Below are 24,046 nucleotides of genomic sequence, written 5' to 3' on the forward strand. Positions count from 1 at the left end.
GGCGGGGGCGGCCGCCATCTTGCGCTTAAAGGGGCCGAGCCGCCGAGCGGGCGGGTGGTGCCGGCCGCGGGTCTCGCCCCGCCCCCGCCGGGACCGGCGCAGGGACGGCCACCGGCGCCGCCATCGAGGTCTTGCGCCGAGCAGGTTGGACGGGCGGGGGTACGGGGGCTCGATCGCTGCCCTCGACGGCCCCGGCGGGGGTAGGACGCCGCGGAGCCCGGCGGCGCAGGCCGGAGCGGGGGCGGCCTTCCCGGGGCGACGCTCCGCCGGCGGCCGCGGGGGCGGTGGGACCCTCGCGGGGAGCTGGGGAGGTCCCTGTGTGGGTTCGGGGCGGGGGCCGGGGTGGCTCGGCGGCCGCGGTAGCGTGCCCTGTCCGCTGGGGCAGCGGGACGAGCGGGAGCGAGGGCAGCGTTCGGGCCGTGCCCGCCGTAGCGCTGCGGGCCGGCGGGGCCGGCGCTGAGGGCGCTGCCGGCTCTGCGGACTTTGGAGCTGGCGAGGCGCGCCCTGCGGGGTCAGCCCCTCCGGCACCGGGAGCCGCTGGCCCCGGAGCCCTGCCGGTGCCCCGCGGCTCGGGCCGCTCCCGGTACGCGGGCTCGGTGCGCTCGGCCTCCCCGCCGGCAGGGCCGAGTGCCACGCAGGGACGGCCGGCGGGGCCCGAGCCCCCGAGGGAGGAGCGGAGTGTGTGTGTGGCAGCTGTGGGTCAGCCCCAATCCCGGCCGTGGCCGTTTCCAGGGTGCTGTGGGCACAGACTGCGGGATTCACTGCTCTATAATTAGTCTGTGTCTTCATTGCCAGGAATGCCTTTCACTGTAACACAAATAATATATGTCTGCGCTCCTGCTGTATAACTTATGTGCCATGTAAGTGTGCCATAGCTGTACGTACCCCACAGCCGGCCAGGTTTGCCTTCCAGACCTAGGGAATGGAGGGCAGCAAGGTGCTTTAGGAAAGAAATACGTGCTGTGAGATGAGGCAAGAGAGAACCTGCTTGTCTGGCTGGGCTGTTCCTCCTGGGGCACCTGAACCCCCTTCCTCTTCTGGGGAAATCCGTGGGGAGGGACAGGAACACCCGTGCAATACTGGTTCAGGCAGATGTAGGGGAACATCATAGGGAGCACCATGACAGTCGTGTGGTACCGTGGATGGGATCGCTGTGGCAACAATCCAAGCTGGATCCTGTGTCGTTGTCTTCTCTCTGAGAAGAGCAGACAGAGACCGAGCAAGTGCTTCCAGCAGTGCCCATCCCCGCACTGCGCAGAGGGGACAGAACAGGGCTCCAGCCTTCCTAGATCTCCGGTATCTGGCCATCGCTGCGGGCACAGCGATGGCAACCACGCATCTGGAGGGCTCCGTGCAGCTACAGCAGCTTGGCTTTCGGGGCTGGGATGGGCTCAGCAGTGGGGACATAGGCCAGGGTGGTAGCGAACAGGATGTAAAACCTTCCGCCACAGGATGAGCGGTGGGATGGAGCAGGGCTTTGGCGGGCTGAACAGGAGCCCGACGGTGGCCGGTGCTCCTCGGGCAGCATTTGGCGGCTCGGCGGGGGCTCGGCCCCGCGCTGCCGTGGATCCCCGAGGAGGGAGCTGTGGGCTTGGCGTGCGTGGCGCTCTCTGCGCTCCCGGGAGAGCGTCCGAGCGTCCTGTGTCCCGGAGCCCGTCCGCATCCCTCCCCTCCCCCTGCCGCAGTGTGGTTGGCTGCCGAGCGCCGGGTGCCTGCGCCGCCGCTCGCTCCCGGGGCAGCGCCGCGCACGGGGCCGCGCAGCGCCGCGGCCGCCGCTCCTCCGCCGCCTCCGGGAGCACCGGCGCTGGACAAGCCGCTGCAGGCAGCCAGGTACCGCTCCTCCGCGGCGTGGGGCGGGGGACATTCCCATCCGGTGACTGAGACGGGCAGGGCGCCCAGCCGTCCTGGAACAAAGGGCCGCTTTGATGCGCAGTTTCGGGCAGAGCCGATGAAAACTTTTTTCCCCTTGTGAAGCTTTCACTCAGCCAGGTGGGCGCAGAATTTCTCTGTGGTGGTTCTGAGGGGTGAAGGGGTTTCTCCGGCTTGTTTGTTTCAAGGATACGCAGCGGGCGTGCCTCCCGCTGCCAGACAAAGCCGGAGAAACGATGACGGAGGCAGGTCATACAGCAGCAGCTCTCAAAGAGCCTTGTTTCGCCCCAAACCGTCTTTTCATTAATTAAAGGCTTCCTAAGCCTTTCCGAAGTGGAGGTGCACCCTAGCAAAGGTGGTGGGCAGGGGGAATCGCGGGTAAGCCACTGTGAAGGAGAGGATGCGCCGGGAAGGAGGTGTCTGAAGAAGAGCTGGGGGATGGTGTTGCGGTAGAATGCTCTGGCCAGGCAGCCGGGAGAAATCTGCACAATGGTGGGAGGCAGCAGCACGTTACCGGGAGCAGCAGGCTTCCCTGCGTCTTGCATAGCTGGCATCTGGCACTCTGCTGCAGTTCCGTGCTCGGCTCTCCTCTAGTGCCCTTGGTCTCCTCTCTGCCGTGCCGCCTTGGAGATGTGCAGAACACCCACCCCTGCCTGTGCCTGTGGGGAAAGAGGGTGGCGTTCAGCGCACATCAGGTCAAAGATCTGGCCAGCTCAGACACAGGGTAAATAAACATGGCTGTGCTTGGCTGTAATTGGCAGAAGGAGCAGGAAGCATGTGTTCTCTCATCTGCTGTTTTGGAGGAATGTCCAGGTTGAAACAACGGCATTAACCCCAAATACCAAAATGGCTCTTGGGGCACAAAGGACACGTGGCAAGATTCTGACCTTGGCAGAGTTGCTGGATAAACGCTTGGTTTGCTGGGAAAGAGCCATGTAGCTCCTCAAAGAGCTCTAGCCAGACAGGGGAGCCAGGGACAGGACAGATCTGCTTGTTCTGCAGGTAGAGGTTTGTCCCTGTGACTTTGCCTGCCTTGCTGTGGTTTACAAAACCTGTTAGCTTCTGGAAATAGTAGCGCAGCCTTGCAGCCTGCAGTCAGCTGGTCTCTGCGGGTGCCCCGTGGAGGGAGCGTGGGCACACCAGAGCCCCTCGGGGCACACAGAGTGGCTCCAGAGCTCCTGCTGCTCCCATCTGCATCCTGCTTATCTCCCGTGCTGCTCAGGCACATCCAGTGCACAGCCCTCACATTAGACAGATGCCTGCGAAGGCACTGGCTCCTGGGAATTACTCTGCCTGCTTTAATACTGCTTCATGCTGTCAGGGCAAGGTAATGGCTCTCGCTCTGTTTTTTATAGTGCGAGACTCCCAATCAGATTCTGAAGCTGGGAAGAGATGCTTGCCCTGGCTCCGTTCCAGCTGCTTAGCTCTTGTCTCCACTAGCCTGGAAACGTGTTTTAATGGTGTTTCGCTGTAGTCCCAGGCGCGGCAGATGCAGAATGGATTTGGTGAGCTGCTGCAGACATGAACAAGTTGAAAAACAAGGTCTTATCAGCTGATCTGGAGGTGCCAGCATAAGCTTGCTGGTGGGAGTGGTGATGACTGCTGTTCTCATTCCAATGGCCTGCTGGAAGGGGCAGGTTTTCCCGGCCAGCTGGGGTTGTAAACAATATGATGTACAACCAGAGCAAAATGGTTTTCTGCTAATGGCAAAAATCGGTGCTATTTCTTTTTTGTTTGGTTGGTTCCTTTTGCTGTTGTTGTTTGTTTTGTTGGGGTTTTGTTTTGTTTTAACCCTTGTTGATTCCAATATCTGTATTCTTTGGTAGTAGCAAATGGAGTGAGACCTTTCTGGTCTTGAAAGGAGTGAATGATCTGATACAAAGCCAACCAGGCTACCGGCTTTGTCTTCCTCAGAGTATGTATCCATATTGGAATTGAATGGTTCTTTGGTAAGACAGGAATTGCTTGCTCTGGTCAGTCAGAACAATCAGCAGCACCTTTTGTCTTGTCCATTTCCAACTGTGGTCTGGAAGGTGGGAGGGGTATGGGAAGCTCTGTAGTGGTGTGAGCATGAGTCACTGCGGCCAAGTCCTTGTAGAGCCACCTTATCACCACCCTGCCCTGGGCTTCAGGAAGGTTGTGTGACGTTGTGTGTTTTATTAGAGATTGTGGGTGCTAGGGAGCTGAAGCTCCTGGGGCGGGGAGGAATGTTAGGAGGATCCCTTCCTGCTCTTTTTCCCTTCAGCTCCCGTCTCCTTGCGGGAGAGCTCTTCTGCTTGAGCTGCAAATGTGGTTCCTTAGTCCTTGTCCCCTGGGCCTCTTGCAGCCTGCTGGTGAGCACAGACATTCCCAACACAAGACTTCCAGTATCTAGGAGAAAACCCCAGAGCTTCATGGTCAGCTGGAGCTGGCATGTGTCAGCTGCTGAGAGAAGCAGTGCTGGCCTTGGTCCCTGGACAGCCCTCCCTATCCCCCAGACAGGATCAAGGCACATCAACAGCACAGGCAACTTGTACTGTGTTATACATGACTCTGAGGGTTGGGGAAACTGGTTGGGTGAAGTCTTCCTGGGCTTGGAGACTGGCTTCAGAGCCGTGTGAGGAGGTGTCTGGATGCCAAGGAGAGTTCTGGTTTTGGGGCACAGGAGAATGTGGGTGAGACAGCTTCTTGCCTTCACTGCATGCTGTGTTGTTGCACGTGCATTGCTTTGGGAATCCAAAAATGCCTGCAGGACCTTGCTGGAAGGAAGCAGGCACTGCATTCCCTTTCTCTGGGCCTTGGAGGAGTTTCTAGTGCTGTGGTGCCTTGCTCCTTTGTCCTGAGGAGGTGTTCACTAAAGGCAAACACATTGAGTTTATCTGAGGAATTCAGATGATTTTTTTTTCTTACTTTTTTTTTTCTCCCACAAAAGGACAGCTAAGTCGTGGTACAGGGGTCTGAAGAGTTTGTGGGGTCTCCTTTTTGGGAGATGATCCTTTAGGTAGACACAGATACCTGATCATATACCTGCCTTGAGTGAGGGAATGGACCAAAGACCTCTAAGCATTCATTCCAAGTAATACTCTTCAAGTAATGCTCAAGCCAGACTCTTCTTGACAGAAAAGTTAAAGCACGACAGTCCCTCTATAGTACGTGAAGTCATCTGTGTGTTGATTTAACTCTCCAGACTGTTTGCAGTGCGAGAAAGGTCCAGGGTGGAGGCTGGCATTGGGAAAGAACTTTGGGCAGAAGATGGGACTGTAGGTGTCCTCTTTTTTGGCAGTAGGGTGTACAGACTTACGAGACAACTGGTGGCAGAGAATGTTATGGACATTAGAGTGACATCTTTTGACTGTGAAATTTCAGCTCAGAGATATGTTGGGTATGACTTCCCAGGATGCTGACTGCTTACTGATGTCCTCTTTGTGTGTTCTTAGTGGCTCCCAGGGAACATCCAGGCATTTCTGGCAACCATAGCAAATATCACAGAGCACCGTTCCTACTCTGTGCCTCATGTGAACCTCAGCATTCCTTGTTTTGCCCGTATTGGAGCAGCTTTGGAAATAGCAGCTTGGACGTGGAGCTCAGCAGCAGCTGTTTGTCCCCTTTCTGTGGTTCTGCTCCAGGTGACCTGGGGTGGTGACCCTGAGCGCAGTGGCTCTTACAGCACTGGTGTGTCAGTGTGCAAGTGTTCCTGGCCGTGTCAGTGCGTCCTGGCTGTGCACAGCTGGCTGTAATCTCCCACAATCTGTTTGCTCTCTGACACTGTGGTTAAAAATGGGAAAATTCGTGCTCATGACACAGCCTCTGTGATGGCTGCCACTTTGTCACTCTGTTTGCTTTTTGCTGCTTTTATTTTATTTTTCAGCACCCAAAGTATTGGTTGGTCTAGGTTTTGTTGCAGTGTCCCTTAGGAGAGAAGACGTGCGGTCTCACTTCTATCTTCATTGGAGGTCAACCAGTCATTCCAGAAACCCTTTGTTGCTCAACAGTAATGAGCTGGCAGAGGTCCAAGGGAAAACAAAACAAAATACCCTCCCTGCTTTTATTTTGCTTCCCAAATGTATAACCTTGCTGTTTCTCCAGGTAGCAAAAGCATGTCTCACAGGAGGAGACTGGGATAATTATGATGAAGCAAGACAAAGCCTTATGTTTCCATTTCTGAATGGAAGCCATTGCTATCTATCTCCCAAATGTGGTCACTTGTTCTTGCTGTGGGTCAGACTTACTCTTTTCCACAGGAAGCTTTTTCCAGAGCCCAGCTATCTTTCTGCAGCTACCTTACATCACTTATATCCTGGAATCACCTTCTCTTACAGAAGAATTTGCTTCTGAAAATCTGTTTCACTTTACAGAATCTTTGCAGAAAGTGCTGGCAGACCATCTGCAGTTTGAAAGACGCTGCAGCTATTGTCTTGTGCATGCAGAGAGGCAATGAACTGCGTTATTTGAGTTGTTCGTAGACCTGAGTTCTCTGTCCTGTTGTGGTGATCTCCTGATTTCCCCAGTACCTCTCCTCTGCCACCCCCATAAGTCTTCTAGCATTAGGCATCATAACCTAAGCTTTAAGATTCACTTGAACCCGTTTAATCTGACATCCTTGTAGATGTTGTGGGTTGAAGATAGAAGCAGCGAAGCTTCCAGCTCTTTCCTCTCAAAGGTCTCGCATGTGGGAGCAGTTTTGAGAGGCAGAAAAATGAGCTGCTGGAATCGCTGATGCTTAGCGATTTCGCGGTTATGCACTTGAATGCAGGAGGAAGGTTTGTGCCTGGCAGGATGTACTTGCTGATGGATTCCCGGCTGATTGCTGCAGCTGCCACAAAGCCCAGTGCACGCATGTTCCCTCCCTGTCCTCCAAGCGGGAGCAGAAGAGGGGAGATGAGATGGGTGCTGTCGGGAAGGCAGGCTATTCCAGCAGCTCGCTGTAAATAGGGAAGACGTGCCAACTAGAGCGGAAACGTGCGGGTGGAGACCTGGGCTGGGACACCTGCAGGTCCATGAGCACTGCAGCAGGAGAGGCTGGGAACAGGGCTCTCCATCTCTCAAGGAGCTTGGTGGAAAAGCATTCTTCCTATTCCAGTCTGAGCCCCACCCTGCAAAAGGCAAACGGTGATGTGTCCCCTCCTCTCTGCAGAAAACCTCCGAGTGTTTCCTGCCTGGATAAAGGACGTTCAGTGCCCCTTACTGAATGTGAAGGAGTAGGAAGAGTGCATCCACAGCAGCCTCAGCCTGCCTGACCTTGGTGTTGGCTGCCATAGTGAGCGTTTCCTCTTTGGAGGGCTGAGCACTGAGTGTAGACCTGCCAGCACTGGGGAGAACTAGAAATGAGTGCTTTGGGGGGAAATTCCTGCTTTGGAAGGCTAAGTCAGCTCCCACTGGTGTTGGTTGCTTTCCTTTGCTGTACAAGTGGTAGCAGCATTCAAATGAATTCTCAGCAGTCTCCTCTTCGTTTTCTCGTTGAGCAGCTGTGTGTTGTTCTTGGGTTTTGCACCCTCTGTCCAGCTTGGACAATCCTCTGCCCATGGTTGAACATGGAAATATGTTGGTTCCTAGCAGAGCTATGCTTCCAGGATGTCACTTTAGGGGAGAAAGGCCAAGGTTGGTGCAGATGTTTGCACAGCCAGTGAGAGAAAAAAATCCTCTACTGGGATGCCTTGAAGGATCTGAGGATGTTGTTGCAGGGTAGGATGAGTCTTATATGCTGTGGATGTTTTGATTTATTTTTCCTTCTCACTCTGGAATCTTTGCAGTTTCAAAAAACAAGTTGATTGTGAAGACTGTGAAACACGTGAACATTTTCTGCTGAAGGGGCTGAAGAAGGAAAGTTGCTGTAGTAGGGATGCTGATGGTTTAACACACAGCAGTTTCACAGTTGAGGAGTAGTTCTGTGTTCAGAGGAATTAATGAGGCTGATTTTCTATGGATCTGGGTCTTGCCTGCCTGACTCTGTTACCTAGCAAGGTGTGAGGTCTGGTGACTTTTTATCCTGTAACATGTTCCTCTTCTCAAACTGTTTGTATTGTACTTCTTAAAGACAGCAGCAAGATCTCTGTGTGGACGTAAGGGATGCTTCCATGAAAACTGTGTGCATTTCACAATGGGCCCAGTACCCACAGGGACCTGTGCTGCTCAGCTGTGAGAGTTTTAAAGCAGAGCTCTAGTTTTTTGTGTGTTGAGTATGAGGCTATCCTGGGTATTTTCTTGTGTCCATTGCACTCCGGGCATGTTAGAAAGGTGGGGAAAAGAATAACCAGGGGAACTGTTGACCAAATTCCGGCTTCTAGAGAATGAGTTTGGAAGATAGGGTACGAGTGGCAACCAACTCTCAGCAAACCTATTCTTCAGTTTGAAACAGCAGTCTGTGTCCTCCATCCTGACCTTAATGAGGTTTTTCATGCTATTCTTACCAAACCGTCTTCTCCAAAGCAAACTGGCCTAAGTCATGGTCCAGATGAGACTGTTTTGGTGTAAAATGCCCAATGTGCAGGGTTAAATGCATGTGGAGCATGACTGGTACCCAAAAGACACAGTGAAGAATGACTCAGAGTCGGTGCTGATGCTGGATCATGAAGTGAATGTGAAGTCAGCATTGTGACTTTGGGGGAGGATGACTCAGTTCTTGTTCAGAGGTGTGAACAGAAATCCAGTCTCCAAGAGACACGAGGTGTTTCGGCCCTGCTGAGGGTTCAGTCAGGTCTCCACTGTGTCGAGGGCTTGCCTTCCCAAGGGATGGATGTACATCATGAGAACAGAAACCAGACAAGAGTGGAGAGTAGAGTTCAGGCCTATAAAACAGCTGGAGGAAGAGATGAGTGGGTTTAATAACAAGGTGTGTGTACTTAAAACAACTGCCGCGGTGCTGTTTGTCATCTTCACTTTAAGTGCTGCAGTGAGGAGGAAGCTGGGCCTCGCTGTTGCTCAGGGCCTGTTCCCCAGTAGCTCCCTGGCACTTGGGCAGAGTGCACAGGTGAGGAGAAGAGGAGCCCTGCCAGAAAGGGGAGCTCTGCTTGCCCTGTTCCTGCAGCTGGGACAGCATTTCTGTTCTCGCAGTAAAACAGGCACAAGGCAGCTGCTGAACAAAGAGCTCAAACCACGCAGAGGTGGGTCCAGCAGGAGGTCAAAGGCAGATCTGCTGGCAGCAATTCCCTGCCCTCCTCCTGTGTAGCTTCTGGGCAGTTTGCCAGCTTCCTGGCAGCAGGGCCCTGGGCACTCAGGTGGCAGAGGCCTCTGCCAGCTGCAGGTAGCAAAGAGGTGCTGCTGGGCAGGTGCTGCCTGTGCCGGGCATTGCAGGAGGCTGGTTTTGGAGTGACTTGATAGCGGGATGGGAGGTGGCTTTACTGTTGGGTAACGTGAGGAGGCTGCTGGGTTGGCCCAGCTGGTGGGAGAGGCTGTGACTGTGCTAGTTGTGAGTCATGGAGCAGCCAGGGTCTTGCTGTAAGGGGTCTTGCCTGCCCCTTGTGTCTCAGCCTCTAGCTCCTGGACTTTGTATGCAGGGATCTTGCAGCCACACTAACATTGTGGGTTGTAGAGCTTGGTGTCCCTGTGCAAAGGCAGTAGCTGAGTCCTTTCCCGTGGTGTATCTGGAGGAAACAGGACAGGGAAGGAGTACAGAGCTCTTAGGCCATCCTGAGTAGTCCTCGGAGTGGCAGCAGGGTGAATGAAGATGGAAGCCACGATCCTCAGGTCGTACTCTTCTGGTCAGACAATATTTTGGCACAGTAATACCACTGATGCCTCCCTGTCTGAGGTGCTCTTCTAGGAGATTTTCCTTTGAAGAAACAGAAAGCTTTGAGCTGGCATCCCTCCACTTTGTGTTTCCTTTCTTCTGCAGGAGAGGTGCTGAGCTCTGACAGCCTCTCTGCATCAGTGGTCCGTGGGCAGAAGGTGTATATATTGCAACCCCAGCTGCCAACCACAAATCTCTGCTCTTAAATGGAAGCTAAATTAGTCTTCCCCCTGCTGTGAATGTGGGGGTGTTGGAGGTCACCGCTGGTTGTAGCCTTTTTGTCTCCTGTCCTGTGGGTCACCTGCGCTGGCTGCCAGCACTCTCAGCCACAGAAGCAGAGGCACGTGCCCTGACAGCTGCCTGCTGCCAAAGGGACAGGGGAAGATGAAGGAGAAGGGCTTAGGGGAGGCAATCAGTTAAATGCTGTCTCTGACTGCTTGAAGGAGGTTGTGGTGTTTGTGTCTGGTTGTGGCTCTCTGACACAGCCCTGGAGCACTCAGGTTTTGTGTTGGTCTCTGTGCAGGGCTGCAGGAGCGGGACTATGTCCACCATGGTGTACCCAAGGGAGGAGAAACTGGACAAGCTGAGCCAAGAGGAGATAATTTCTAACACCAAGCTGGTAATGCAAGGGCTGGAAGCACTGAAGAATGAACACAACTCCATCCTGCACAGCTTGCTGGAGACCATCAAGTGCCTGAAGAAGGATGAAGAAGCCAATCTCGTGCATGAGAAATCCAACCTGCTCCGCAAGTCAGTGGAGATGATAGAGCTGGGGCTTGGAGAAGCTCAGGTGAGAGTGGTGGGTGATCCCCGAGGTGTTACCTGGGTCTGACAGAGGAGGGGTGGGCATGTGGCCATTTCCCATGAGCTGCAGGGGTGGGAAGGGGCTAAGTGTAGAAGGCTAGCATGGCTGGCCCCTAAGGTGCACGCGAGGGGGAGACAAGGCTGCGGTTGTTACTGACTGAGACTCTTGACAAGGTGATGATGGCGTTGTCCAACCACCTGAACGCCGTGGAGTCCGAGAAGCAGAAGCTGCGCGCTCAGGTGCGGAGGCTGTGCCAGGAGAACCAGTGGCTGCGGGACGAGCTGGCCAACACCCAGCAGAAGCTGCAGCGCAGTGAGCAGACCGTGGCCCAGCTGGAGGAGGAGAAGAAACACCTGGAGTTCATGAACCAGCTGAAGAAGTATGATGAGGATGTCTCGCCTTCGGTATGCCCCAGTCCTTTTGAGCAGCTGCTTTTGTGGGTCCGGGAGAACTGCCTACGTGTGATAACCTTGCCCTGGATTTTTCCCCTTCCCATTCACAGCAATGCCTGTAGCTAAAGGGGGCCTGCATGGGGCAGTCTCTGGGTTTTGTTTTGTGGGAGGAGACGGTGGCAGAGACAGCAGCAGAAATTGAGCGTGTTGGTGGGCTGCAGAAGGGCCGAGAGTTTGGCAACTGACTCAGCCCAGGCTGCTGCTGTCTCTGCTGAGAACCACCATTATTTGTGATCCTCATCCTCTCAGGAGGAGAAGGAGGGTGACTCCACCAAGGACTCCCTGGATGACCTATTCCCGAATGAAGAGGAGGAGCATGGTCCTGGATGTAAGTATCTGCTCACGCATGGGTGCTGCCCGTCCTTGTTCGAGCCTGCTGGGCCAACTGTGCTGTGTTTATTTCTGTGCCCACAGTGCCCCACCAGCACAGCAGTGCCGTGGCAGCTGCCCAGCAGGGTGGGTATGAGATTCCCGCACGCTTGCGCACCCTCCACAACCTTGTCATCCAGTACGCCTCCCAGGGACGCTATGAGGTGGCTGTGCCGCTCTGCAAGCAGGCACTGGAGGACCTGGAGAAGACATCAGGCCACGACCACCCTGATGTGGCTACCATGCTCAACATTCTCGCACTAGTGTACAGGTGAGCGTGGTGGGGCAGGACTGGGCCAGGACAGCTTTCTGCATCTCCTGTTTCCACTTACAGCACATCCTGGGCTCCCCAAGCTTCCAGTGGTTTGCCTTTCAAAATGGTTTTGGCCTAGATGGGATATTTGGTTTGACAAACTCCCAGATATAACTAGGGACTGACTAAAGCAGGGAGGAATGGAGAAATGAAAGGACTGTGAAGGCTGGGTCTGTGTGGAAGGAGCGCTGTTCGTCGCTCTGCCTGCTCTGGGCTGTAGTGTCCAAATCCCAAATAACTAGTTGACTTTGCACTGCAGGGATCAGAACAAGTACAAAGAAGCAGCACACCTCTTGAATGATGCTCTCTCCATCCGTGAGAAGACTCTAGGCAAAGACCACCCAGCGGTGAGTGTCTCTCTCCTCTTTCAGTCACTTCACCTTTGGGAGCTGCTGGGGCACAGTTCCAGCAATGTGTCACTGCTTCAGTATTTCCTGCTGGCTGGTTCAGTATGGCCTGCAAAGAGTTGGCTTCTCTTGGTTCCTGTGATACAGGCAGGGCAGCCTTCTGTCCCTGGACCTTTTTCTCTTGAGAAGCAGTTGCACTGCAGGCATGGAGGAAATGGGGCAGTCACTGTTACTGTTGCTTGTGCCCATGGTTTGGTCCAGCTGGAATTTGCTTTGTTTCACGGAGAGCCTTCTGTCTCTGTAGGTGGCAGCGACTCTGAACAATTTGGCTGTTCTCTATGGCAAGAGAGGGAAGTACAAAGAAGCAGAGCCGCTGTGTAAGCGAGCCCTGGAGATCCGTGAGAAGGTATGAGTCTCCTTTCAGTTCTCTGTGGCCTTTCTCCCATTACCTCAATGCATGTGGGAGATCCAGGGCCTATCTAGTCTGTTCAACTGCTGATTCTGCCACCACATTTCTTGTCTCTCCAGTGTTTGCAGGCCTAGAGAGGCCTGCCAGGAGGTGGAAGGTGGAATTTCTCCTCCTCGCCTCTCCAGAGCTTGGCTTTTGTCTGACATAGGCATGTGCTGGGGGACTCCAGCGTCTTCTAACTCCAGCAGTCCTCTGCAGTCTTTGTGGCTTCTCTTCTTTTGTTCACCCAGGTTCTTGGCAAAGACCATCCTGATGTGGCCAAGCAGCTGAACAACCTCGCCCTGCTGTGCCAGAACCAGGGCAAGTATGATGAGGTGGAGTACTATTACTGCCGAGCCCTGGAGATCTACGAGAGCTGCCTGGGTCCTGATGACCCCAACGTGGCCAAGACCAAGAACAACCTGGTGAGGCACTGGGGAGAGGCCATGTGGTGTTGGGGAGGGGTGCTGTGGGAGAGGTGAGCCCTGCCTGGTACTTAGAGCAATAGCTGCAGGAGGTGGGCACAGGTAATCTGTTTCCCAGTGGGGCTGGAGCTGTTTTGTTTTGGTTGCAGGCCTCCTGTTACCTGAAGCAAGGCAAATACAAAGATGCCGAGGTGCTGTATAAGGAGATCCTTACCCGTGCTCACGTGAAGGAGTTTGGCTCTGTGGATGGTTTGTACAGCAGGAGCCCTTGGGGCTGGGGTGGGCTTTCCTGGCTCTCAGCCTGGACTTGTCTGGCTCTGGTGTTGCCCGGACTGAGGGATGGGATGCCTTGCAGGGCCCCTGCCTTGGGCAGCCCTTGAGAAGCTGCCATTCTAGTGTGTTATGCTGTTCCCCCTCTTCTCTCAGGAGTCTCAACCCAGTCTTTACAGGGTTGGGAATAGTAAATGGCACAATTGTGCTCAAGCATAGGCTGAAATTTCTCCTGTGCACCTGGCACATGTTCTTCTGCTGGGAGCACTTGTTCTTTCCTTCCCTCGTCCTGCCTTTGCAGTGTCAATTGTCTTTCTTGGACTCTGGGCCAGGGGCCGGGGGGAGGATCTGGAGTGTCCCTTCCCTCTGATGAGGTGCCAGCTCTGGGACAGAGTGCTGGGCTGTACAGGAGGTGAACAGCAGCCTGGGGTGGTGAGTGGACCTGTTCTGCATTCTTCCCCACACAGATGAGCACAAGCCAATCTGGATGCATGCAGAGGAGAGGGAGGAGATGAGCAAGGTGAGTCTGATCCCAGGGGGCTTGATCTTCTCTTATCACTGCCTATCTCTTATCTCCTCCTTCCTGGAGAAGCTGCAGCCTGAAGAGCTGCCAAGGCCAGGAGGTGTCTGGAGAGTGGGGATACAGCACTGCTGCTCCCTGGGCCAGCAGGGAGGGAAGGCCCATCAGAGAGCAGGGTGTTTTTCCTTGGGCAGGGCTGTTCAGTCTCTCAGCCATGGCTGCAGTCTCTCTCTGCTTTGGTGACTGATCCCTCTTGGGCATGCAGATGATGGAAGATGGCAGATGGCAGAGGGCTGTGCTGCAAGGCCTTGGCACTCTGTTCCAAAGAGCTGCCAGTACCCAGAGCATAACTGGTTTCTGAAGCAGCTCTCAGGCTCTCTAGGGAAAAGTGGAGGTCAAGAAGAAACTGCTGCTGTCACCTTGCTTAGGAGCTGTAGCCTTATCTGAAAAAGGTCTCTGCACAGGGCAGGTCCTAGCTGACCTCTGAAAGAGGATAGAAATGGACTGTGCTTGCCTTGGAGTAGGCTGAAAGGCAAAGCTACTGTTGCTCCTGCAGCCCAGGCCCTGCTCTGTGGTCAGTAAATGCAGCAGTCATGTCTTAGCTTTTGCCAAGTGTGAGGCCCCCTCTGTTTTTTGGCAGGTGGGTGAAGCAGCAGAATGAGGGGTTCTGATCTGGTCCTCTGCCTGCAGTGGGACTCTTTTTTCACCCTCAGAGCAGGCCCCAGCCCTACAGTGTTCAGGCAGCAGTCTGGCGGCCTTGGCTTAGTGACTGATGAGTCCCATCCTGTCAGCCCTGAAAGCAGGGCACTGGCAGGTGCTTCCACAGCATCCTGTGTCTTCCCATTGAGGGATTTGACACTTTTCCTCATAGGCTCAGACGCCCCTTAGGGCTGCCTCTACAGGAGAGATCTACTGAGTCCTGAACTCCCCTGTCCCTGGTGCCTGCCCAGGCTCTGTAGGCTCTGGTGTGAGGGAAACTACGTGTGCCTATGGCACAGGGAGACTCTGGCATGTGGGATAAAGAGCTGAGAAGTGCTGTAGGACTGAGTGAGAAAAATGGCCCCCTGGGACAGGGCCAGCCAGCTTTGGGGTGCAAAGGCTGGCCATGGGGAGGGCGCAGCTGACTGGACTGAGCTGCTCTAGGGCAAGCCTGACCTTGTAGGCCAAAGGCTGGGATGTGGCTGGCTGATTCCTTTACTACTCCTGGCTGAGGGATTTAGTGCCCATGGTGACTGGCATGCCCGTGGGGTTTTGTCTCTCTTTTGCATTTTGGTTGGGGTGTCATGCCCTCCATTATTCCATGAGAATAGGCTGTGTTGTCCCTGCTGCCTTTGGTGCCGTGGAAGGGGGTAAGGAGATGGGATTATGCTCCTTCCTGAAACCAGGATACCACTTTTGCTTGTGGCCCAAATCTTTTGCAGCAAACGTGGTTTTCACTTTCCTACCAGGAAGCTGCTGAGCTTCATCACTGCATTTGCGTACTGAGTTTCCAAAGGTTGGGCTGGTGCAGGGCTGCAGCCTGGGGTCTGACCCAGCATCCTGTGGCAGAGCACAGGGCAGAGAAGGGCAGCTGGTGTGGAACTAACAGCTCTGTGCTCTCCCCACCCTGCAGAGCAAGCACAGAGACAGCGCTCCCTATGCCGAGTACGGTGGCTGGTACAAGGCCTGTAAGGTTAGCAGGTAAGAGCTGGTGTGTGGGCAGCTGTGCAGGGCTGACCCCGGGGCTCCTGCTCACCTTCGCTCTGTCCCCTCAGCCCGACTGTGAACACCACCCTGAGGAACCTGGGCGCGCTGTACCGGCGCCAGGGCAAGCTGGAGGCGGCCGAGACCCTGGAGGAGTGCGCGGTGCGCTCGCGGCGACAGGTAACCCCCAGGGACCTCCCCTGCTCTGGGGGCACGGCAGGGCACTGCCCTTGGTTGGGCCGTGCCGAGGGACCCTCCTGGGCCTCCCTGATGTTCTTGGGTCACGTTCCCATGGCACCCGAGGGCCTTGGTCGTTGGGGATGCCTTTGTTCAGGGGCCCACACGTGTGTGGGGTGGTGCATGTGTGCACGGGTGGAGCAGATCTCCGTGTTGGGGAAGGCATGGCTCACTGAGTGCAGAAATACTGCAGCTGGGTTAAGGCACCTCACTGGGCTGTGTCAGCTACTGGGGAGAACTACACTTACTGGGATGTTTTTTTCACGCAGATTTTTCTGTCCAGAGGCAAAAAATACCTAGACTTTCTTAAGAGTACCTCTTGCCTTAAACTCCTCTCAATCCTCAAATAATAAAGCAGGAGCTGTAAGCACCTAGCACAAAAGACCGAAGGAGAGTAGAATCCTTCACACTTCAGAATGTGAAGGAAAAAAGCTGTCAGCTTTGGGGTAGCAAGCCCTTGTTCCACGGGATTGGTTATGGCCTTGTGGGGACTCATTGAGCTGGGAATTCAGAGACTGCCAAGTGCAGGATGGCATTTGGCTCCATCCTGGTTGTGCTGGGCAGTTTTGGCTGCGGTGGGGCAGTGACAGAGAGAGGGAGCAGGAACCAAGCACACTGATGGCACAGTGGATCTCTAGAGGGCAGGGGCACAGAAAGACAAAACACGGCTCATCCTTTCCTACTTGCAGGGCATTGACCCAATCAACCAGACGAAGGTGGTGGAGATCCTGAAGGAGGGGGATGGCACAGAGAGACACCGGAGCCTGGGGGGCAGCGTCAAGTACGAGAATGCCACAGACGGTAGCGAGGAAGTGAGTATGGGCGTGGAATGGAGCGGGGTAAGTACAAGACACCATCAAGAATGGCCTCAGCCGGCTGCCAGAGGGGAGGGACAGCCTGGCTGAGGGCTGTCCCCGCCTGGCCTGTCGTGGCATCCTTGTCTGCCTCCATTCATTCCCTGCACATCTCCTTCCCCTTTCTTGGCATGAGCCAGCCAGCCCGCAAAGGTGCGTGTCTGGGTCTGGCTTCTGGTGTACAGGACAGATATTCCCAGCTGAGGGCTCCTGCTTCCAGGGAGCTGCCAAGCCCTGGCAGTGCACAGCATGAACTCGTCCTGGTCTGCCCTTAATCTTAGGCTTGTAACCTTATTAACATCTCTCCCTGCTGCTCCCCTCTGGAGGCCCTGGCTGAGAGCATCAGCCCCACCTCGGGCTCCCCCAGCCTGCGAGAGCCTTTTGGCTGTCTGTCCTGCACTGTGCCACTGACGATGCTGAGCCTGGGCAGGGCTGTGTGTGTGTGACATGCCTGTTGTGTCTGTGACTGACTGACTGACTGCAGGGCACAGGAATAGTCTGTAGCCAGATTCTTTGCTGTCCCCCTCTCCTGGTCTCGTGCCCTCGGCAGGCTCAGGCCAAGCAGAGGGGATAAAAGGCAGGTCTTTGCAGGATGGCAAGCTGAGCTGACCAGTGGAGGCAAGAGACTGATGTTAGCTGAGGCACAGACAGGGCAACCTGAACCTGTCTAGGCCTGCACTGAGGCTGACTTTGGTCACTAGCACTGAGTTTGGAGGAAGGCAGTGATCCAGGGCTGGAACAGGTGCCTTTTGTCTCCTGCAAGCAGGAGAATGGAGAAGAGGCAACAAGTGAGCATGGTGCTGGTGGGTGCTTGGTTCAAGGGCTGCTGGAGCTCTTAATGCTTACATTCCTTCTGCAAACTCTGAGAGCATAGGGTAGCTGGGGTTGTTGCAGCCTGGCACAGGAAGGCACTGAGCACACAGAGTCCTTTGCTGCCCCCTCACATCTGCTGTCACTAACCCTTCCCCACCTAGCTCTGCTCTATTCCCACCTGCATGAGCTCCCTCCCTTCCTCTTTTTTTCTTCCCTGTTGCCATGACAGCCCTTCAACACCCAAAGCCTGAAGCCTGCTGGCTCTCTTGATTGTGGATTGTACGCAGGAGGTGGCTGAAGGGGATCTGAAAAACAGGCCTTCAAGTGGACCCAGCAGCTTTAGGGTGCTGGCTGCAAGCAAACCCAGATGCAAGGCTGTCCTTTGCCCCAGGTCTTGGCATCAGGACCAGAGAGAGCCTTAGCTCTGGCAAGGCACCAACTCTAGGCCCCTGCACTCACCATTAGTAAGGGGGCTAGACAAGCACAGAGAGAGGTCTGCAGCTTTGGATTAGAATCACCTGGTCCCTATGCTGGCTGGTGTCTTTCTGCAGCTCCTCCTGGCTGTGCTTGGTGTTGGGTGATCTCTTTGCACTGGTGATGGTCTGGGAGACCTTCCTGACAGTCTCTGACCATCCTAAGGCAAGGAGGCAGTGCCACCCTCTCCCACAGCCAGTCCCAGGGAATAGTCCCTGCTCATATGACCCTTCCCCAGGGGTCTTAGCAGAGCTTCTGTGACCCAGACAGCTGTAAATAAAGGATTTGAGGGCCAGCCCAGCACCCTGGGGGACACAGCTGCTGCCACATGATTCCTTTTCCAGCCTGCTGCACGCAGAGCCAGTCTTCTCTTCTGAGCCAGCAGCCCTGCACTGTACTGAAGCTCCCTGCAAAAGAAGGCTGAGGCAGCTCCTGCTGCTCCTGTCTGTCACGGCCTGCTGTTTTCTGTGTTGGTCCAGAGACCTCAGATGTGCTGCCTTCAAGCAGCCTCTGCTGCCCCTCCCCTGGCTGTCCTCTGCTGCAGGCGGGGCTGTGGGAGCCCCCGGGGTGCCCTGTGCCCAGAGGCAGCTCTGGAAGCACCCCAGGGCCTGGACCAGCTGCTTGCTGCCCAGGTAACGGGGATGTGAGAACAGGGGGATGGCAGCAGCTCCGTGGTGCAGGGACCTTGGCAGGTACCCAAGGCCCAGTAGCAGGGAGCCCTCGGTGCAGGAGAGCCGGGCTGTTCCTCCCTGAGCTAAGCTGTTCCTGCCAGCCCGCTAAGCCCACTAGCAAAGAAGTGAGGCCGCAGTTTCAGCCTCACAAGGCTCTCTCCCAGCCCAGATGTGGCCTGTGGTCTCTGCATGCAGCCTGGGCCTCGTCCCACCTGCTCCCCAGATGACCTACAACCTCACAGCCTTGTAAATTGTGTCTTTCTCCTCTCTGTGCACTAGGCTTAAATGCCTCCCGAGACTCCCTCTTTCCCCTCCACCGCAGTCACCTGGATGTTTGTGTTGTATCCTCCGAGTTTTCCTCCACACCATCCCTCCTTCCTCGGCGAGAGCTCCACGCCGGTCCCCCAAGGCTGCTGGCGCTCCGGGGCACCGCGGCGCCTGCGGAGGAGTGCCTGGCCACGTGGCCCAGCTCCAGCCCCGTGGCCAGCAGGAGCAGGAAGAATCTGCGAGGAGCTGCCAGCTCCCCCAGGCCAGGGGCCACCGTCCCCTTGCGTGCCCCCACCCTCGGCCCGCCCTGGCGCATCCCTGGGGCCCAGGCCTGCGGGGGGTTGCCTCACTGCAGGCTTGCCGGCTCCGTTGTCACTAGACAGCCTCGGCCCTCCTAGCTCCTTCCCTCCATCTCTGTGGAGGGCCCTTACGGGACAGGGAGGCCTGGCCTAGGCAGGGCTGTCATGTGCCCAGTTGCTTTCTTCCCCGTAGGCTTAGCTGGTGTTAGTGCCTTGTAGCCAACCTGTGCTGGTTCCCGGTGAGATGGGCTCTCCCTGCAGCACAGGGCGGTCCCCATCCTGCCGCCCTCCTCCCTGCTGAGCTCTGTAACCCAGGAGCAGTGCGTGGGTCTCTCTGCAGGGGCGCAGGAGTGTAGGGCAGCCCACAGAGCTACCGTACACCCAAGATGAGGCGAGGGGGCAACAGCCAAGGGCTGTGTGCAGGAACTGGCCAGCACAAGCGTGTTTGGCTGCAGATTCCTGACTGTGTGCCATAGGCAGGTTTCTCACCTGGCATTAAGGGGTGAATCAGCCCCCCACTGCTGCATTGCTTAGGGATGGCTGGTGGGAGAAGTGGGGGTGAAGTTGTTTGCTGTTCCTTGAAAGCAGAGGAGGGGTAGGAGGAAAGGAGAGGTTTTTTGCAGGGGACAGACCGCAGACCATTAGAAGTGACTGAGATGGGGAATGGCCTGGTTTGGAGCAGCGTGACTGGGAGAAAAGGAAGGTGCAAAGATGGGTGTGAGGAAGTAAAGGGCTAGGGCTGGAGGTGCTGGGAGCAGGTGGGACGGCTGGAGGGAGGTTGCTGCAGGGGTAGGGGCTGGATTGCTCACAGATGTGTGGGACTGACTGCCGTCTGGCTGTCCCTAGCCAAATGGGTGGGAAATGTGTAACCCTGGTACCAATAGGGTCACAGTGCTGACCCTGAGGGGCTGTGGGGATGGCTCAGTGCCTCTGATGGCTTCAGGCCTTCGCAGGCTCTGGTGCTGTTAGTCATTACTGGGATATGGAATGTGTCCCAGGGCCAGACCTCCACTTGGGTCCCACATCCTTGAGTGCACATTCTCATCCCACCTCCTATAGGAAGGGAACCTCCCTGGCCCTCCTATGTGGGAAGAAAGCTAGGGAGGCTGTGGGCAGCAGGATAGAGCCCAGGGGCCAGCACAGGACTCCTCCTTATTTATTTAGCTAGAACCTTTCTTTATGCTAGTCATCTGGCAGGTTGTGATACTAAATGTGCTTGTGTCTGTCTGGGCCTGGCTTTCCTGTGGTGGTGCAGAGGCCTTGGAGTACATGCATGCTGCTCCCCTGGGAGCTTGTGCTTACTGAAAGGAAGCTTGTCCTCAGGACCATGGGGTGTGGAGCCCAGGGCTGAGTGCTGCAGGGCTGTGCCTTCCCTGCCCCTCTGTCCCAGTGCTGCTCCATGCTTCTGGAGATTTCCCAGTGCAGGGTGTGTTTGGACCTCAGGGCCATCTGCCCCTGTGCTTTGCCACGTCCTGGACCTGGTGCTGTAACAACCATACCTCTGATTAAAGGTAGACTGACCCAAATCGCTGCCCTGTGCTTCTTTCCATGCTCTGTAGGCCAGCGTCGGTCAGCCCTGGGGTGGTGGGTGCAGATGCTGCTGGAGCAGGTCTGGGGGTGCTTGGTGTCTGTCTGTGTGTGTGCAGGGGCATGTGCTGCCCCCAGGGCACCCCTCCCAGGCTGAGCACTGGAGATGCAGGACCCAGCTCCACTCTGCTTTTCCCTGTCCTCCAGACTGGAGTTGCTGCTAATCTCAGCTCTGTAACGTGTGTGGCAGGGCTGCCCCGGGCCATCTGAGCTTGGACCTTCCCCAACAGGCATTTCTGTCTAACCAAAGAAACACCCCATTGTGTCCCTCAGTGCTGAGCTCCACATGCTGCCAAATCCTGGCCAAGTCCTCTGCCTCCATGCATTAGGCGGGGTGGGAGCATGCAGTGGAGAGGAGCTCAGTGGTGGAGCTGCTTTTTTTTTTTTTTAATGCTCTCATCCTGGTGGGTGCAATGGGGTGGGGGCTCTGCGGCAAACCAAACCCATAAATGTTCTGGGTTAAAAATAACCCGTCGGAAAAGGGAGTGGGGGGAGAAGAGAGGCTATTTTTAACCCAGCATGCAGCAGCATTTGGTTCTGGTGTTGGTCTGCAGTCAGTCTGCATCACTGCAGCTGGGAAAATGTGGCTCCATCCTCCAGCCCTGATACAAGAGCGCATACTTCCTGGCCTGATTCTGCTGCCCTTGTACCATGGTCCTGCTCCCCTGTCCCAGCTGTGCTCCCTCTTCCACCCCTGGCTTGTGTGCCCTGGGAAAAGCAAGAGTGCCTGGCATAGCAGTGCCCTGCAGGGAGAATGGTGACCCAGTGCAAGTCTGGTGGGGAGGCGAGAGACACCTCCCCACCTTTGCTAATGCTACACACTGATATTCAGCTCATCCAAAACCTGCCCGGGGTGCCTCGTGCAGGACTTGAATTGTTTACTTTGCTGCTTTGGGTGCTCTCTGCATTTCTGGTGAATGGGTCCCTTTGCAGCAGCAGCACATGGCTCTCAACTTGGAAAACCCTCATCCCAGTGGGATTGTGAAGAGGTTCAATGCACTTGTTTTATCCAAGAAGGGATGAGATGAATACTGGGATGAAGGTTTGCTGGTAGGAAAAGTCCTGGTCAGCTGTTAGAGAACAGTCTAGGGCTGGATCAACTTGGGTAATCAGAGCAGAGGAGTGCTGGAAAAGCCTTCCCCAAGGGCCACAACCTGTAATGGTCGGCACAAAGGGGTGGCTGCCTAAGGCAGAGACCCTGCCTCCCTGCAGAGCTGCTTGGACAGTGCTGAGCCACAAGGCATTTTGGTCATTTGGAGTGCTTCAAAGGGGCCTCCCTCACATCTTCCTAAGGCGTAAAGGGGCTTTTGCCATCCCTTTGCATCTTTTTCTTCTGCCCCAGCGTTACAGGGGCCATTCAAAGCAGGAGCAGGGAAGACTGCTGTTACCAGGTCATCAGAGCAAAAGTAATTCCACATCAGCAGTGGTGTCACAGCCTTATGTAACAGGCCAGGCCACAGGGGAAGAGCTTGGTGGCATGGTGTGGTGTCATGCTGGTAACCTGTGCCTTGCATGCACGTGGAGCAAAGTGCAGGAGGTGGACTGGAGCCTGTCGAGGGCTGAGAGCACCTCACTGAGTGCTGGGGACTTCTGGAGGCATGTGGGAGGAAACAGGTTTGGGAACAAGATTTCAGGCTTGTTTTGGTCTTCAGAAAAAGCAGGCAGACATTAAAAGCCCCCTGCAAAGTGCCACCCCTGGCCTGCAGCTAAAGTTGGGGGGCCCTAGGAGTAGTGGTGTGGTGCTGGTGCAGCCAAATGAGTCCAGCCCCAGTGCACCTGCCCGAATTGCTCCAAAGGCTCAAAGCTAATTGTCCTGGGGGTGTTGGAGGTGGGGCAAGGCTGCGTGTGCAATGTGAAATGGTCTTGTGTGATGTGAGTGAGCCTGCACGACCAGGGTGTGCATGTGTGTGAGTGCTGGGCAGAGAGGAGGAATGGTGATGGTGTGGTGAAGGGCAAGGGGAGGGAGAGGATGAGGATGGTTTCCAGCCAGCAGCAAATGAGGAGAGAGTCCTCGAAATGAAAGTCCCAGCAACCTGTCCTAGCCTGACAAAAATATCCCTCATCTTGGGACTCCCAAGAGGGCTTGTTGCCCCCCTGGCCACTGGGACCTCCTTGGTAGTTGCTGCCTGAGCTGTTGCAGGTGATGGAGCTGTGTCACATTCGAGCAGGATTGTGCAGATGCCAGTGCCATTTGTGCCAGGGGCCCGGGGCAGGTCAGCAGCCCCTCTGGGTGTTGAGCTTGCCCTGGGCAGGAGGGAGTATCAGGCTGGATGAGCCGGACAATAGTGACAGGGGTCCCTGACTCCACGGTTGTCGTGCCCTGTGGAGAACCGTGTGAGAGGAGGCCACGTAGCGAGCAGTAAGCCTGCTTTGGGCCAGGGCTGAACCCTCAGTGCGAGTGGGCAAGAGGATGTTTGGAGCCAGTTCCAGCCACTCAGCAGCAGCATGCCAGAGCCTGATCAGTGCCACTCAGCCATCACCCTGGCTTGTGTCTCTGTGTCCAGGATGGCAGTGGCACTCTGCAGCGCAGCAGCTCCCTGGGAAAAATCCGGGATGTGATACGGAGGAGCAGTGAGATGTTGGTCAAGAAACTGCAGGGCAACGGTCCCCTGGAGCCCAGGAACACCAGGTACGTGTGAGGGTCGGGCTGCATACAGGGCAGGGGAGGGCCCTGCCACCTTGTGTCTGGGTCTGACCACCCACAGCACCATCACATCTGCTCTCCTTTCTTACAGCATGAAACGAGCTGCCTCCTTAAATTACCTACACAAGTCTAGCGATGCTTCCTTTGAGGTAAGTGCAGCGTGAGTGGTGGGGCTGGCACAGGACTGTGTGAGGCTGGGGGCTGTGTGGCTGGCCGTGCAGGGGGCAAGGGGCACAGTAGTGGGCCCCAGGTGCAGTGCTGAGAAACCCCTGAGCTTGTAGCCCCTCGTCTGAGGCCACAGCTCCAAATATGAAGGTCTTGCTTCCGAGTACCCACCTCCCTCCCGCAAAGCTCAGCCAAAGATTGGGAGCAAAGGCAGCAGCTGCTGTGTGTGGCAGCAGCGCCGGGGCTGCCCTGGCTTGCCAGGCAAGGGCTGCGGGAGTTGGGGTGGCACCTCTGGGCCATGGGGGTGGATTGCAGGTACTCCTCACGGGCACCGTATTTTTTTTTCCAGGGCACCCAAGGCCTCCGTGCGGAGAGCAGAGGCCTGAGCGCCAGCAGCATGGACCTGTCCTCCCACAGCTCCCTGCTCTCCTCCAACTGAGCTGGCTGCTGCGCTGCTGGGCACGCTGGCTTCGCGCTGCACGGGGCAGCGCCCGGCACCTCCCCACACCGCCTCCTCTCTTCTCCCCATCACCGGTTCTCGTGCCACCGTCTGCCTGCCCAGCCCGGCCTCCCCCGGGGCTCCCTAGCTAGTTCGGGCACCGCAGCCCGCCCGCATGCTCCTCCGCCGCTCACCGGGGCCCGCGGCTCCGGTGGCCGCATGCTCGGTACCGGTCACACACGCTCGCCAGGTAGAATCGCCAGCCCGGGGAGGGGGGGCCGTCCCCGGGCCGGGGCAGCGGCGGGAGCGCCCCGTGCCCCCGGGACGCCGGTCCCCCGCCGGATGATCGCTGTACTTTATTTTATTAAATAAAACCGACCCTAGAAGCGA

General features: G+C 56.1%; 1 protein-coding gene across 5 annotated transcripts; it reads left to right on the forward strand.

The window, feature by feature from the left end:
* Positions 1-30: 30 nt before the first annotated feature.
* On the forward strand, positions 31-24,046 carry KLC4 (kinesin light chain 4). Of its 5 annotated transcripts, none has more exons than XM_066177627.1 (16): positions 31-200; positions 10,098-10,364; positions 10,553-10,783; positions 11,081-11,159; positions 11,246-11,471; positions 11,773-11,860; positions 12,165-12,266; positions 12,560-12,733; positions 12,883-12,982; positions 13,471-13,523; positions 15,136-15,203; positions 15,278-15,386; positions 16,133-16,282; positions 22,913-23,037; positions 23,144-23,201; positions 23,567-24,046. In XM_066177627.1, the coding sequence occupies exons 2-16, from the start codon at positions 10,116-10,118 to the stop codon at positions 23,654-23,656; spliced, it is 1,902 nt and encodes a 633-aa protein (XP_066033724.1). In that variant the 5' UTR covers positions 31-200; positions 10,098-10,115; the 3' UTR covers positions 23,657-24,046. The 5 variants fall into 5 exon arrangements, with proteins under 5 accessions (XP_066033724.1, XP_066033722.1, XP_066033726.1 ...); XM_066177625.1 differs by having other exon boundaries at positions 31-144; XM_066177629.1 differs by having other exon boundaries at positions 31-144; positions 16,133-16,255.

This window comes from Chamaea fasciata, unplaced genomic scaffold (genome assembly GCF_029207755.1).
Source record: "Chamaea fasciata isolate MVZ Bird 193981 ecotype frontalis unplaced genomic scaffold, bChaFas1.0.hap1 SCAF_3, whole genome shotgun sequence".
NCBI classification, from domain to species: domain Eukaryota; kingdom Metazoa; phylum Chordata; class Aves; order Passeriformes; family Sylviidae; genus Chamaea; species Chamaea fasciata.

Bases quoted from the DNA above. Each gene is read 5' to 3' on its own strand.
- KLC4 (XM_066177627.1), top strand. From the start codon at position 10,116: ATGTCCACCATGGTGTACCCAAGGGAGGAGAAACTGGACAAGCTGAGC. The intron at 10,365-10,552 runs GTGAGAGTGGTG...ACTCTTGACAAG, and splicing joins TGGGGCTTGGAGAAGCTCAG to GTGATGATGGCGTTGTCCAA. The intron at 15,204-15,277 runs GTAAGAGCTGGT...CTGTCCCCTCAG, and splicing joins AAGGCCTGTAAGGTTAGCAG to CCCGACTGTGAACACCACCC.